The 15,117-nt window shown below is 45.7% G+C and overlaps 1 protein-coding gene across 3 annotated transcripts in view; it reads left to right on the forward strand.

Moving 5' to 3' along the window:
* Positions 1 to 5,106: 5,106 nt before the first annotated feature.
* Positions 5,107 to 15,117, forward strand: part of enox1 (ecto-NOX disulfide-thiol exchanger 1) — a 377,950-nt gene continuing 367,939 nt past the window's right edge. For 2 of the 3 annotated variants that reach the window (XM_068040198.1, XM_068040199.1), the window contains exon 1: positions 5,618 to 5,830. In XM_068040198.1, the coding sequence (XP_067896299.1) occupies positions 5,821 to 5,830 (10 nt within the window). In that variant the 5' untranslated portion in view covers positions 5,618 to 5,820. Of the gene's footprint in view, positions 5,283 to 5,617; positions 5,831 to 15,117 lie in introns of those variants that run through there. The other variant, XM_068040197.1, reaches the window with a different exon arrangement.

Raw genomic sequence — 15,117 nt, forward strand, 5'->3', positions numbered from 1 at the left:
TGTAAGTCAGCAAGCATAGGGGTGATGGGTGAACAGGTTGGTGACTAGTTTCCTTTCCATTCTCCAGTACCCTTGCCCCACCCCTGGCAATTCGGTCAGGGAACTGCCCACAGTCTGATTGGATAATCAATCTCTTTTAAACAGGCAAGAAGTGGGGTAGGGTGTATTTACCCCTACGGCTCTCATTCTGAGCCCAGAAGCTGCGGTTTGGGTTCTAGCCTGGCAGAGTCCCTGTTTATATTGTGTTGGGCTCTCTGACTCTAACTGGCCTGTTTACAAAAGAGCTCTGTACATGCCTAGAATACACATGGGGAGAGCTGTGCCCCAAAACGTTTGGAATGTAAGTGTGTAGAGAGTGGGAGAAGGGAGCAACCCTGCTCTCATTGACTGTGACGCACTTTGGGACATCCTGAGGTTTTGAAAAGCATTGTAAAAAATACAAGTCTTTCTTCCGCAACGGTCTGGTCTCCGTATCACAGAAAGGATACAGATGTGTTGGAGCAAGTGCTAAAAAAGATATCCAAGGATGATACCAAAACTGAGAGTTATAACTGTCAGGAAAAACTGAACCTATAAAAGAAAAGGCTAAAGGGCAACCTGACAGAAGTCTTTAAAATTATGGGATAGTTTGAAAGGGCAAATGTAGAGAATATGTTTCCACTTGTGGGGAGACCAAAACTGGGGGTCATAAATCTAAGATAGTGACTAATAAATCTAGTGTGGAATTTAGGAGAAACTTCTTTACCAAGACAGTGGGGAGAATGTGGAACTTGCTACCACAAGGAGTAGTTGAAGTGAATAGTATGGAAACTTTTGAGGGATGCTGGATAAACACATGAAGGAGAATAGAATGGAAGGTTTTGCTAATAAAGGTAGATGAACAGGGTTGGGAGGAGCCTCGAGTGCAGCATAAACTGCAGTATGGACCAGATGGGATGAATGGTCTGTTTCTGTGTTGTGGACTCTGTAACTCAATAATTCTTCTCTAAACATTTAGGCTAAGGTCAGGAAGGTTTGTAACGAATTCAAGAGGAGACTTTATAACCAGGTTTGACACTCCCCTGGATGTACACTCTATACGGTGTCAAAACAAACCAACGTGAGAACAGCCCATCCAGAGACTCTCACATTAGAGTCAGCTCGGAGTTTCTAGATTTGCACTTCAAGTTCAGCATTGGCGTAATTTGGAATTTGCTTTCAGTGCACTCCAAGAAGCACCAGTTGATTGGTGTACATCATGGCTGTTAATTGCATATATTGCTACGCACGCAGTCAGGTCAAAGGTGAACAATACCACAATGGTAAATCTATCAATGTAATTTAATTAGTAATTATTAGCAAAAGTCATTTTCTTCACAGCAAATGTCTGGAGTCATACCTAACACAAAGGAAGATGGTTGTGGTTGTTGGAGACATCATCATCTCAGACCATCACTGCAGGGGTTCCTCAGGGTAGTGTCCTAGGTCCAACCATCTTAAGCCGCTTCAACAATGACCTTCCCTCCATAAGGTCAGAAGTGGAGATGCTCGCTGATGATTGCAGTGTTCAGTAACATTCGCAACTCCTCAGATACTGAAGCAGTCCATGCCCGCATGCAACAAGACCTGGACAACATTCAGGCTTGGGCTGACAAGTGGCAAGTAACATTCACGCCACACAAGTGTCAGGCAATGACTATTTCAAACAAGAGAGAATCTAATCATCTCCCCTTGACATTCAACAGCAATACCATCACTGAATCCCCCACCATCAACATCCTGGGAGTTATCATTGACCAGAAATTTTAACTAGAGCAGACACATAAATACTGTGGCTACAAGAGCAGGTCAGAAACTGGGAATTCTGTGACAAATAACTACCCAAAGTCTGTCCACCATCTACAAGGCACAAGTCAGGAGTGTGATGGAATACTCTCCATTTGCCTGGAAGAGTGCAGCTCCAACAACTCTCAAGAAGCTCAACACCATCCAGGACAAAGCAGCCCGCTTGATTGGCACCCCATTTACCACCTTCAGCATTCACTCACTCCACCACTGACGCACAGTGGCAGCAGTGTGTACCATATGCGAGATGCACTGTAACTACTTTCCAAGGCTCCTAAGACAGCACCTTCCAAACTTGCGACCTCTACCACCTAGAAGGACAAAGGCAGCAGATGCATGGGAACACCACTACCTGAAAGTTCCCCTGCAAGTCACACACCATCCTAACTTGGACTATATCACTGTTCCTTCACTGTCGTTGGGTCAAAATCCTGGAACTTCCTCCTTCATAGTACTGTCAGTGTACCTACACCCCATGGACTTCAACCGTTTAAAAAGGTGGCTCACCACCACCTTCACAAGGGCAATTAGGGATGGGCAGGAAATACTGGCCTTGCCAGTGATGCCCACCTCAAGTCAATGAATAAAAAAAAACACCAGTATGGTATAGTACTTATCAATAACTTAATTGCATGAGAATCGAGGCTTAAGAGAAAGCTGGCGTATGTTTGGACCAGTTTAACAAGGCACAATTTTATCAGAGTAACATCAGCCATTTCTGATGCTAAAGAAATAATAGTCCAGATTTTGCATTAAGAATGGTGAGGGTATTAGTTTGCACTGTTATTACAGAGCAAATTGAGTATCAACTTCTGGTGCCCGTACTTGCGCAGTTAAACACGGAAGTCAGGGATTTCCTGTCCGATTCGCTACAGCGATACCATGCTGATAGATTCAGCATTAAAATACAAGAAGGGTATGAAGTTGCTGGACATACCCGTTAGTTACCCACCAGAAAAAATTAGTATTGATGCATTCAGGTGTGAGTAAATTTTTAATGGCTTGATAAATCTTAATTATTGTCAAACCTCTCTAGCCCTGAAAAATTATCTTTAGAAGGGTGGCGTCTCATTCCTTCACATTTTAATTATTGTTGGAGATTTTCTGAAAAAATTTTAAAAATTAACTTTTTCTGACTCTTTTATCTCTCTCACTTGATCCCATCTTTCTTTCCCTCTCTTTATTTCACTTTCTCTACATAATTTTACATTGAATTAAAGGTACCAATTTATATCATAATAATAATAGTAATAATATAAAAGCAAAATACTGCAGATGCTGGAAATCTGAAATAAAAACAAGAAATGCTGGAAATACTCAATAGGTCTGGCAGCATCTGTGGAGAGAGAAGCAGAGTTAACGTTTCAGGTCAGTGACCCTTCATCAGAAGTGGCAAAGGTGAGAAATGTAATAGATTTTAAGCAAATAAAGCAGGGGTGGGGGAAGAGGTAACAAAAGTAAAGGTATTGATAGGACAGGGTCACAGAGAATAACTGACCAGAAGTAATGCAGCAAAGGCAAACGGTATGTTAATGGTGTGCTGAAAGACAAAGCATTAGTGCAGAGATGGTGTTAATGGACAGAAAAATAAACAGCCCTGGCCCAAAGCACAAGCATGAAAAAACAGTGGGCAGGCACATGGTAAGAAAAATGAATGATGAAACAGACTAAAATAAAAGAAAAAGAAAAAATAACTGAAAATAAAAAGAGGGGCCCCTCATGCTCTGAAATTATTCAACGCAATGTTCAGTCTGGCAGGCTGTAGCGTGCCTAATCGGTAAATGAGATGCTGTTCCTCGAGCTTGCGTTGATGTTCACTGGAACACTGCAGCAATCCCAGGACAGAGATGTGGGCATGAGAGCAGGCGGGAGTGTTGAAATGGCAAGCAACTGGAAGCTCAGAGTCATGCTTTCGGACTGAGCAGAGCTGTTCTGCAAAGTTGTCACCCAATCTGCGTTTGGTCTCCCCAATGTAGAGGAGACCACATTGTGAGCAGCGAATACAGTATACTACATTGAAAGAAGTACAAGTAAATCGCTGCTTCACCTGAAAGGAGTGTTTGGGGCCTTGGATAGTGAGGAGAGAGGAGGTAAAAGTGCAGGTATTGCACCTCCTGCGATTGCAGGGGAACGTGGTGTGGGAAGGGGAAGGTGGTGGGGGTAATGGAGGAGTGGACCAGGGTGTCACGGAGGGAATGATCCCTTCGGAATGCTGACGGGAAGGAAGTGGAAGATGCGTTTGGTAGTGACATCACGCTGGAGGTGGTGGAAATGGCGGAGGATGATCCTTTGGATGTGGAGGCTGGTGGGGTGGAAAGTGAGGACAAGGGGAACCCTGTCACAGTTCTGGGAGGGAGGGGAAGGGGTGAGGGTAGAGGTGCGGGAAATGGGCCGGACACAATCGAGGGTTTTGTCAACCACAGTGAGGATGAATCCTTGGTTGTGGAAAAAGGAGGTCATATCAGAAGCACCGTCATGGAAGGTAGCATCATCAGAGCAGATACGTCCGAGACGGAGAAACTGGGAGAATGGAATGGAGTCCTTACAGGAGGTAGGGTGTGAAGAAGTGTAGTCGAGGTAGCTGTGGGAGTCGTTGGGCTTATAATGGATATTAGTAGACAACCTATCCCCAGAGATGGAGACAGAGAAGTTGAGGAAGGGAAGGGAAGTGTCGGAGATGGACCATGTAAAGGTGAGAGAAGGGTGGAAATTGGAAGCAAATTTGATAAAGTTTTCTAGTTCGGGGCGGGAGCAGGAAACGGCACCGATACAGTCATCAATGTACTGGAAAAAGAGTTGGGGGAGGGGGCCTGAGTAGGACTGGAACAAGGAATGTTCGACATATCCCACAAAAAGACAGGCATAACTAGGACCCATGCAGGTACCCATAACAACCCCTTTGACTTGAAGGAAGTGAGTGGAGTTGAAGGAGAAGTTGTTCAATGTGAGAACAGGTTCAGCCAGGCGGAGGAGCCAATTTATACTTCCTGGTTTAGGCTCTGCATGTCCAAGTGAGGATTCTTCAGTCTGATTGGTTACAAAGACACACTGTTGCTTCCCCTGCTCACACACGCACCACAGATCCCCTGCGCGGAAAAATATCTCTAAACACCATTAATTGCCATGCAAAAGCCTGCACGAAGTCCGGGGGGAGTAGTGAACAGTGTGTGTTATTCCTTTACCGCTGCCCGCAATATCTGGGCTAAGATATTTACTTTTGGTGGACTCATTTATTTCTTCTTTTTTGTATATGGCACTGAACCTCTTTGATGAGAGGATCAAACAAAATGCCAATGAAAAAAGATGCCTCACAGCATGAACGTGCCTGTAAATTATTCAACATTTCTTCAGAAACGGGAGAGATGACAGTCTGAGGGAATAATGTTTCATTCAGTAATTTGTTGTCTTGTAAAACGCTGCTGAGTGTCTACTCGGGAGAATGCAAGAGAAAATCGTCGGTGTGTATACCTTTAAATTTTAAAGCACAGATGCTGGCAGAGTGCAAAAGGCTGTGCTGCTCCAGCACTGATAAGACACAGGGTCCCCAAGGTAAACTAGCTGACGGCTACTTAAATGGCATCCATCTCTCAGAGCGGGAGAAGGTTAGATATGCTGTAGCTCAGTTGTTGGAGCATTGAGGGGGAAAAAAACAGAAGGCACTCACCTCCCCTGGGATTCTGCCCTCGTGCAACAAATTCAGATGTATTTCTCTGCCTGGCACTGTTGTCTCTGTTTTGCATTTTTACGAGCGTGCAGGAAGTTATCTGAGAAAACTGTGATCTGTGCTTGTAGTGGTGGAGGAATTCCTACTCCCAGCAACACAGCAGATGCTGAAAACCTTGCTCTTTTGTCTCATACAGCTTAACCAGGTGTTGCTCGATCCTGCCAATTGCAATCAACCCTTTCAGTCTTTCAATCCAGTCTGTGTGTAGAAGTGATTGAAAGGTCTGATGAGAGGAGCAGCAAGCAAATTAACGGAACCAAAAGCATTCTGTCATGGCAGCAGGTAAGAATGGAATTGTATCTCAGAAAAATATCTGCATGTTGCATGTGTTCTTGATACAATATCTCACAAGTATTTTCTTCATAGAATAGAAAGGTCTTTATGTAAGGCTGGACAGTAATCCCACAGATTCAGTCCTCTCTCATGATCAGTCTCTTGCACTCACTACTGGATCCTTATAGCTGGCTGCTTTAAAATGGCCCCTTCTGTAAAAGTGCAGCAGTCCAGAAACAATGCAATGGCATTTTTCTCATGTAATGCGTTAAAACGTATATATTTTCTGGTGTATATAGTTAATGCATTGCAAGCGTAGAACTGTTACAGTTTCTGCCTAATTAGCCATGTACAGAGTTGTGTGGGGAATTGTTCAGTCATGTGTGTTGCTGCCATCTAGCGGTGGCAGATTTCTTTTTCTACAACACATTGCGGGGGGGGCAATAGATGGGGGCCGTGCTTTTATTATTTTGCTCAGCACTCTTCTTAAATTAAGCAAATGACCATGCAGAGCCTCCAGCTACTGCACTCTGCCAGCGAGGGCTAATTCATTGGAGCTGCCACAACATCATGGTCCCAGCTCATAAACATGCCTCCAACCAACTCTCCGCAAAATAACTGGCACGGGATGGCTAAATTGCAAGCGATTGGCAGGAATAGGCGGCCGGATGATGTGTCCGACTGGTTGGATTGCCAACTCTACTTGAACATACTCCTGATCGGCTGCTTCCACTGCCTTGACCCATCCTCCTGCCATTAGGTGCCGAATATGTCCATCCTCGGGAAGCACCACCCTCCCACTGGGGAATTGGAAAGCATACAGACTCTTCATTAGCTGTTAGTCAAACAGCCCTTCTTTTCCATGTCTGCTATTTCTATAACTAATTAACAAAAATGTTGCAAGAAAGAAAGAAGTTGTATCTATATAGCGCCTTTCACAGCCTAACAGTTCATAAAGTACTTTGGAAGTATAGTCACAGTCACTGTGTCCAGAAATACAACATCTAATTTGCAGATAGCAGGGTCTCACAACTAGCAGTGAGCGAATCTGTTTTGTTGGTGTTGCTTGAGGGATGAACATTGGTCAGGTTATCAGGGAGAACTCCCTGCTCTTTTCTGAATAGAGCTGTGAGATCATTAACTTCGACCTGAACGGGCAAACAGGGCCTCAATTTAATGCTTCATCCAAAAAACAGCACTCCCTCAGCACGGCGCTGGAGTGTCAGCTCGGATTACGTGTTCAACTCTCTGGAGTGGGATAAAGCCACAACCTCCTGACTCAGAGGTGAGAATGCTATCATTCAGCTGAGTTTGAAGACTCAAAAAGATGGGGTGTCAGCCGTAGCTCAGTGGGTAGCTCTCTCGCACTCTCATCTCTGAGCCAAGACCCACTCCCAACACTTGAGCACAAAGTCTAGGCTGATGCTCGGAATGTTTTCTGAGGGGACGTTTCCACTCAGTGCCAAAAGGGATGAAGGTAAAATCAAACTGGTCAGGATCTCGGGTTACTTTAGGCTCCCAACCACTGTGGGTTGTTGTAAACAGTTCATTTATTCTGTCCAATGCAATCTAAAGTAAGTTTGTCACTTTTCGAGTACAGCTGATTGTTTAAAAATGAGGACGTCACCCTTTAAATAAGGGTGAATTTTGAATGTGTTTCATGGGGGGCTGGGTCTTGCGTTTCTGTGCTGTTCAGTTTAGATTAGAATATAAATTTGTATAAATTACATATTAATGGGGGTCATTCTGACTTTGTGAGATAGAGTGAAATAACAATGGGGAAAGATGTGAAACAGGCTGCCGATTCATCATCATCCTTTCCACACCATTGCACAAAGTCAAAATTACTCCCAATATCTTTTAAATCACTGTGACATTGTGGCCCTGAATTTATTGCTGTTTCACTGCTGTATTGTCACGGTGTATGAGCACAAACAGGGTTTCCATCACACGTCTGCCAAACTTGCACTGGCAGGAAATTCAGGGCTTCTGGATGTAGGATTGGCGATTGTTTCACAAAAAGAGCGGAGAATTATCGAGCTGTTACATTTTTCTGGCTGTGCACAGGAAGCGGTTTTATATAATTGCCAGAGCAGAGATTTGTAATTGCAAGATAGGAGTGACTCCAAGGTCCCACACTCCTGCTCTCGCAAAGGAAGTGCTCGATCAGAGACAGAGCCTGATTCCCTGAATTATCTTCCCTTCACCAGGACTGAGGAATTGCAGAGCCATCCCTTTGGAGAATAGGAACTGGAGCAGGCCATTCAGCCCCTCATGGCTAATCTGAACCTCAGCTCCACCTGCCCTCCATATTGTGACATTGTGGGTGGCTAGTGCTACTTAAAGGCAGCCTGCAGCTCTTAAAGTGGAGATGCTTTGTGGCTACAAGGGGTCAATTGTGAACTGACTCTGCACTGTAATATATAGACGAATGGCTGAACATGTGGATGAACAAGTACAGGAAACCTTCAAAAGGTTGTATAATTGCACCAGCACCTAAGCTGTAACTGTAAGTGATCCCTCTAATCAGCGTTGGCATGGAGTGGGGTCCATCATTCCACTTAATGTCACGGTCAGCCGTGCAAGGTTAAGACTGGGTGTTGGCTGGAGTGTGGAGTTCCAAAATGGCAGCGCTGGTGTCAAATGAATATTATACCCTGATTGATACCATCATCTCACTGCTCTGTCTGCTGCCAATGAGCATGAGGCACCCACACGCATGCCCCTTTACCAAGATGGCAACTGGTGTACGACCTGCGGAGTTGTGCGGACGGATCTCTGACCCTATTTTCGAGCCTTAATTAGCTGTGTAGTGCCTAAACAAATGGTGCTATATGGTCCAGTTTAACCCCCGTAGTCTTTTGGACAGCAAATTCTCACTACCCTTTTTTGTGAACTAGTACCGCATGATTTCACTTTTAAATGACCTAAAGTCAGTACTATTTAATTTTCCTGCTCTATGGCCACTCTGTGAAGTTCTTTGATGTGAGAAGCATGGCGTGAATGCAAAAAGTTGTTTTGTTGCAATAATTGGCGACTAAATATGACAGATGAGTCAAAATAGGGTATGAGGCAAGCGGCAATGGAGCAAATTATTGTCAGCTGCAACCTCTCAACATCTGCGCATTGACTTGTCCTCGCAACGCTTCAGTCCTCCTGTCATAGGAGCCCACAAGTTACTTACCTGCACTGGGATTTATGATGCTAATCATGCTCGGTATAGCATGCAGCCAGCTGCTTCAGCTTGCTTCTGTCATCTGAGGCCACCTCACTCAGAAATTCCAAGCTGACACTTTTCAAAAAAAAAAAGTGTGGCAATATAAATAAATTCAAGCATGGAAGCTTTCTGTTCAGTGCACAGCCTGGAATTTCAGACTGCTGGTGTCGATAACACTGCCTTCATTAAAATAACGCCGATCTTAACATCTAGGTACTTTCAGAGGCAGCAGAGTTTCAGCACGGAGGGGACTGGTTGCTAATGGTCCTTCTCCCAGTCTTTTTCCGTCACAATTTATTTTTGATTCTTGATAGATTAGACCACGCACTTATCCACATTGCTTCACTTCAGTTTTGAATTTGTTTTAATTTTAATGTTTCCTTTTTCTTGTTTAGAATTGGGCTTTCGTTGTACTCTGGGCAGGTGAAAGCAATTTCCCTATGAGAAATGGAACATAAAAATCTCTGAGCCAAGAATGATTAAGCACTGTGCGACATTTTGGCCATAACCGGCTGTGACCGGCGGTCTATCAGCTTCTGCTGTTAGTTAGACACAAACTCATATGATTAAATCACTCAGCAGGTCTGGCAGCATCTGTGGAAAGAGAAGCAGAGTTAACGTTTCAGGTCAGTGACCCTTCTTCGGAACCTGTTCCAAAGAAGGGTCACTGACCCGAAACGTCAACTCTGCTTCTCTTTCCACAGATGCTGCCAGACCTGCTGAGTGATTCCAGCATTTCTTGTTTTTGTTTCAGATTTCCAGCATCCGCAGTATTTTGCTTTTATAACTCATATGATTAGCTTGTTAACATTTTCGCATGGCACATTGCTGAAAATGTTGAGCTGATACCAACACAGCGAGGGAAACAGGGCATCTAGGACCCGAGGGAAACAGGGCATCTAGGACCCGAGGGAAACAGGGCATCTAGGACCCGAGAGAACAGGGCAAGCAACAGGGTATCTCCTTAACCAGTCAGATTGAAGGATTGTGAAATTAACAGCAGAAGGACTCAGAAGGCAAATGCAGCAACTTCACGCCATTCATTGCATGTGAGTGGGGAGGTTAAGGATGAGATGCCAATTTCGCAAAACTAACACCGGAGCTGTGGAATTCAGAAAGCACTGTTTGGATATCTACATTTAACCAACTGCACATCTGCCCCTCGCCTGAGGTGCCTATAGCACTTGTGCATAAATAACAGCGAGTGTCATTAGCCTCACCATTATTTTGATAGCACATTTGGGCGCATCATGTCTGAAATCAGGGAGCAGAGCAACTTTATGGTCAGGTGTAACCCGGGCCTATTATATCCATTGCTGTGTAAAGTGTGTCATCTATCCTGTTTAAAAGGCTGAAATTTCCCACGGGACTTTATGCAGGTCCCGAGCATGCAAGGCATCAATGGTCCTCCAGCCTGCTGCCAGGAGGCCATCTCTAAGTTGCTGCTGAAATCTGGACTCAGTAGGGGCCTAGTCTGACACCAAGAAAATGCTGCCTTTTTCTAAAAATGGACCCTAAGTGGGGCCTTGATTTTCCTAATTGGCTGCCAGCCCAGGCGGAGTGGGTTGCCGATTCCTGTGGCAGCTCACTCCAGGGAAACTCGCTCGGAGTGGGGGAACAGCGTCAGGGAGCCATCCCGGCGCACAACCATCTGAATTCCCCCACCCCGTCCGCCTCTGAATTCAGCTCCGCCTCTGGCAAAATTCAGCCCAAACTTCCACCTTATGTTGTGAAGCTGTGCTTAGATTCAGATGCAATTCTTCACCAAAATTGTTCTTTACAACTCTGTGTATGTTTGACTATCTGACCTGTAATGGCAGGCCCAAACAGCTCGTTACTGGGAGGACTGGGCTACACACTGTAAAATTAAAGAAAGACCCGCATTTAGATAGCGCCTTTCACAACCTCAGAATGCCCCAAGGCACTTCACGGCCAATTAATTATTTTTGAAGGGTAGTCATTGTTGTAATGTAGGAAACGTGACCGCCTATTTGCGCACAGCAAGCTCCCACAAACAGCAATGAGGTAATGACCAAATAATCTGTTTTGAGTTGAATGATAAACATCGGGCAGGCGTTGGGGAAACTCCCCTTGCTCGTCTTTGAAATCGTGCCATGAAATCTGTTACGTCCACCTGCGAGGGCAGACGGGGGCCTCAGTTTAACATCTTATCTGAAAAGGCAGCACCTCTGACAGTGCAGCACTCTCTCAGTACTGCACTGGAGGGTCAGTCCAGAATTCATGCTGAAATCTCAGGAATAGGGCTTCACTCAGTGATGGGATTGCTACCCACTGAACCACAGCTGACACTGCAGGTAGCTACTCGCAGCATCGTCTTTTGCAATAAAATGCTTTGAAAAAACCTGTGGCAATAGTGCAAAAGACCGCAGGATGAATTTGAAGACTGCTTTAAGATTGCAGGCACGGTTCTGTGGCATGAATACAACATGATGTTGGCAGGAACCTCTCGCTGGTGGCATTGGATTTCAGGTGTTCCTTCACTCTTGTGAGAGATTGTCATGGCTCACTGACTCCATTATGAGTCTCGCACACATTCATGAAACATCTGCAGTAACTGAGTATGATTGGTGACATACCTCTGTAGATAAGACAGGGGTGTAACTAAATATCAAATGTATTTTGTTGCAGGGAGCTGTAAGGAGCTATTAGCAGATTCCTCCAAGGTTCAGTGCTGCTCCCAGCTCTGGACACATCAGCTGGGATTTATTTATCCCCTCTCAGTTTCTATTGTCCTTATTCTGTCCCAGCTGAGCTGCAGTGACATATCATTTAAGTGGCCTGCTCTCTGATTCCCGGAGGATGATTACTGCAGGTCTGAAGGGCTTTTCAAAGCATTTGTGGATAAACTGCAACTAAACTCGGCAAACTGAAAGAGTAATTGGCTCTGTAATATATCTGAGCATCTATGAAGGTCAGTTTGTAATAGACATTGTAACAGGAGTAACGAGCTGTCTGTCAAGGACAGACAAAGGCAGAAGAACGTTTTGGAGCCAAACAAATAAAGGTGATTGCTTCCAAAAGAGTTGAACAGTTAGTTATTAAATTAACACCCGTAGCTGTACATGTTCATACATTGATACAGCAATGAAGGGGGCCTACCCAGCCCATCGTGTCTGTGCCAGCTGTTTGAAACAGTTTACAATAAGCCACACAGCCCTCCTCCTTCCGTATAGCCAAACATGACAAGCTATATATGGACCAGCACAGGATCAGCATCTAGTGATAATCCCCACTCAGCGTAACAGTGTCTGCTGGGAATCCCCTTTCACAGTATCCATGCCTGCTGGTAATATCCGCTCACTATCTATGTCTGCTTTTAATGCCCACTCACAGTATGAGTGCCTGCTGGTATTCCCCTCTCACAGTAGCGGTGTCTGCCGGTAATAGCCACACACTGTTTCGGTGTCTGCTGGTATTGTCCACTCACAGTATTGGTGTCTGCTGGTAGTCCCTACTCATAGTATCAACGTATGCTGGTAATCCCCTCTCACAGTACCCATGCCTGCTGGTAATGTCCACTCACCGTATCGGTGTCTGCTGGTATTTCCTTCTCACAGTAGCGGTGTCTGCTGGTATTAGCGACACTGTTTCGGTGTCTGCTGGTAGTGTCCACTCACAGTATCGGTGTCTGCTGGTAATCCCCACTCAGTATCAGTGTTTGCTGGTAAACCCCACTCAGTATCAATGTCTGCTTGTAATCCCCACTCACAGTATCAACATCTGGTAATCCTCAGACACAGTACCCATGCCTGCTGGTAATGTCCGCTCACAGTATCAGCATCAGCTGCGAATCCCCACTCACAGTACCCATGCCTGCTGGTAATGTCCGCTCACAGTATCGGCATCTGCTGGTAATGTCCACTCACAGTATCGGCATCTGCTGGTAATGTCCACTCACAGTATCGGCGTCTGCTGGTAATGTCCACTCACAGTATCGGCGTCTGCTGGTAATGTCCACTCACCGTATCGGCGTCTGCTGGTAATGTCCACTCACAGTATCGGCGTCTGCTGGTATTAGCGACACACTGTTTCGGTGTCTGCTGGTAATCCCCACTCACAGTATCAGTGTCTGCTAGTAATCCCTGCTCAGAGTATCAATGTCTGCTGGGAATCCCCACTCTCAGTATCAATGTCTGCTGGTAGTCCTCAGTACCTTGCTCCATGGCAGCGAGGCCTGGACAACGTATGTCAGCCAAGAGCGACGTCTCAATTCATTCCATCTTCGCTGCCTCCGGAGAATACTTGGCATCAGGTGGCAGGACCGTATCTCCAACACAGAAGTCCACGAGGCAGCCAACATCCCCAGCTTGTACACACTACTGAGTCAGCGGCGCTTGAGATGTCTTGGTCATGTGAGCCGCATGGAAGATGGCAGGATCCCCAAAGACACATTGTACAGCGAGCTCGCCACTGGTATCAGACCCACCGGCCGTCCATGTCTCTGCTTTAAAGACGTCTGCAAACGCGACATGAAATCCTGTGACATTGATCACAAGTCGTGGGAGTCAGTTGCCAGCGTTCGCCAGAGCTGGCGGGCAGCCATAAAGACGGGGCTAAAATGTGGCGAGTCGAAGAGACTTAGTAGTTGGCAGGAAAAAAGACAGAGGCGCAAGGGGAGAGCCAACTGTGCAACAGCCCCGACAAACATATTTCTCTGCAGCACCTGTGGAAGAGCCTGTCACTCTGGAATTGGCCTTTATAGCCACTCCAGGCGCTGCTTCACAAACCACTGACCACCTCCAGGCACTTACCCATTGTCTCTCGAGACAAGGAGGCCAAAGAGAGAAGAAGAGATGGTTTCGGTGTCTGCTGGTAGTGTCCACTCTGCGTATCAGTGTCTGCTGGTAAACCCCACTCAGTATCAGTGTTTGCTGGTAATCCCCACTCACCGTATCAACGTCTGCTGGTAATCCTTAGTCAGAGTATCAGCATCTGCTGGTAATCCCCCCTCATAGAACAAAGAAAATTACAGCACAGGAACAGGCCCTTCGGCCCTCCAAGCCTGCGCCGATCCAGATCCTGTATCTAAACATGTTGCCTATTTTCTAAGGGTCTGTATCTCTTTTCTTCCTGCCCATTCATGCATCTGTCTAGATACATCTTAAAAGACGCTATCATGCCCGCGTCTACCACCTCCGCTGGCAACGCGTTCCAGGCACCCACCACCCTCTGCGTAAAGAACTTTCCACGCATATCCCCCCTAAACTTTTCCCCTCTCACATTGAACTCGTGACCCCTCGTAATTGAATCCCCCACTCTGGGGGGAAAAAAGCTTCTTGCTATCCCCCCTGTCTATACCTCTCATGATTTTGTACATCTCAATCAGGTCCCCCCCTCAACCTCCGTCTTTCTAATGAAAATAATCCTAATCTGCTCAACCTCTCTTCATAGCTAGCGCCCTCCATACCAGGCAACATCATGGTGAACCTCCTCTGCACCCTCTCCAAAGCATCTCCATCCTTTTGGTAATGTGGCGACCAGAACTGCACGCAGTATTCCAAATGTGGCCGAACCAAAGTCTTATACAACTGTAACATGACCTGCCAACCCTTGTACTCAATACCCCGTCCGATGAAGGAAAGCATGCCGTATGCCTTCTTGACCACTCTATTGACCTGCGTTGCCACCTTCAGGGAACAATGGACCTGAACACCCAAATCTCTCTGTACATCAATTTTCCCCAGGACTTTTCCATTTACTGTATAATTCACTCTTGAATTGGATCTTCCAAAATGCATCACCTCGCATTTGCCCTGATTGAACTCCATCTGCCATTTCTCTGCCCAACTCTCCAATCTATTTAAATTCTGCTGTATTCTCTGACAGTCCCCTTCACTATCTGCTACTCCACCAATCTTAGTGTCATCTGCAAACTTGCTAATCAGACCACCTATACTTTCCTCCAAATCATTTATGTATATCACAAACAACAGTGGTCCCAGCACGGATCCCTGTGGAATACCACTGGTCACACGTCTCCATTTTGAGAAACTCCCTTCCACTGCTACTCTCTGTCTCCTGTTGCCCAGCCAGTTCTTTATCCATCTAGCTAGTACAC

Source organism: Heterodontus francisci, chromosome 10 (assembly GCF_036365525.1).
Source record: "Heterodontus francisci isolate sHetFra1 chromosome 10, sHetFra1.hap1, whole genome shotgun sequence".
Lineage (NCBI taxonomy): Eukaryota > Metazoa > Chordata > Chondrichthyes > Heterodontiformes > Heterodontidae > Heterodontus > Heterodontus francisci.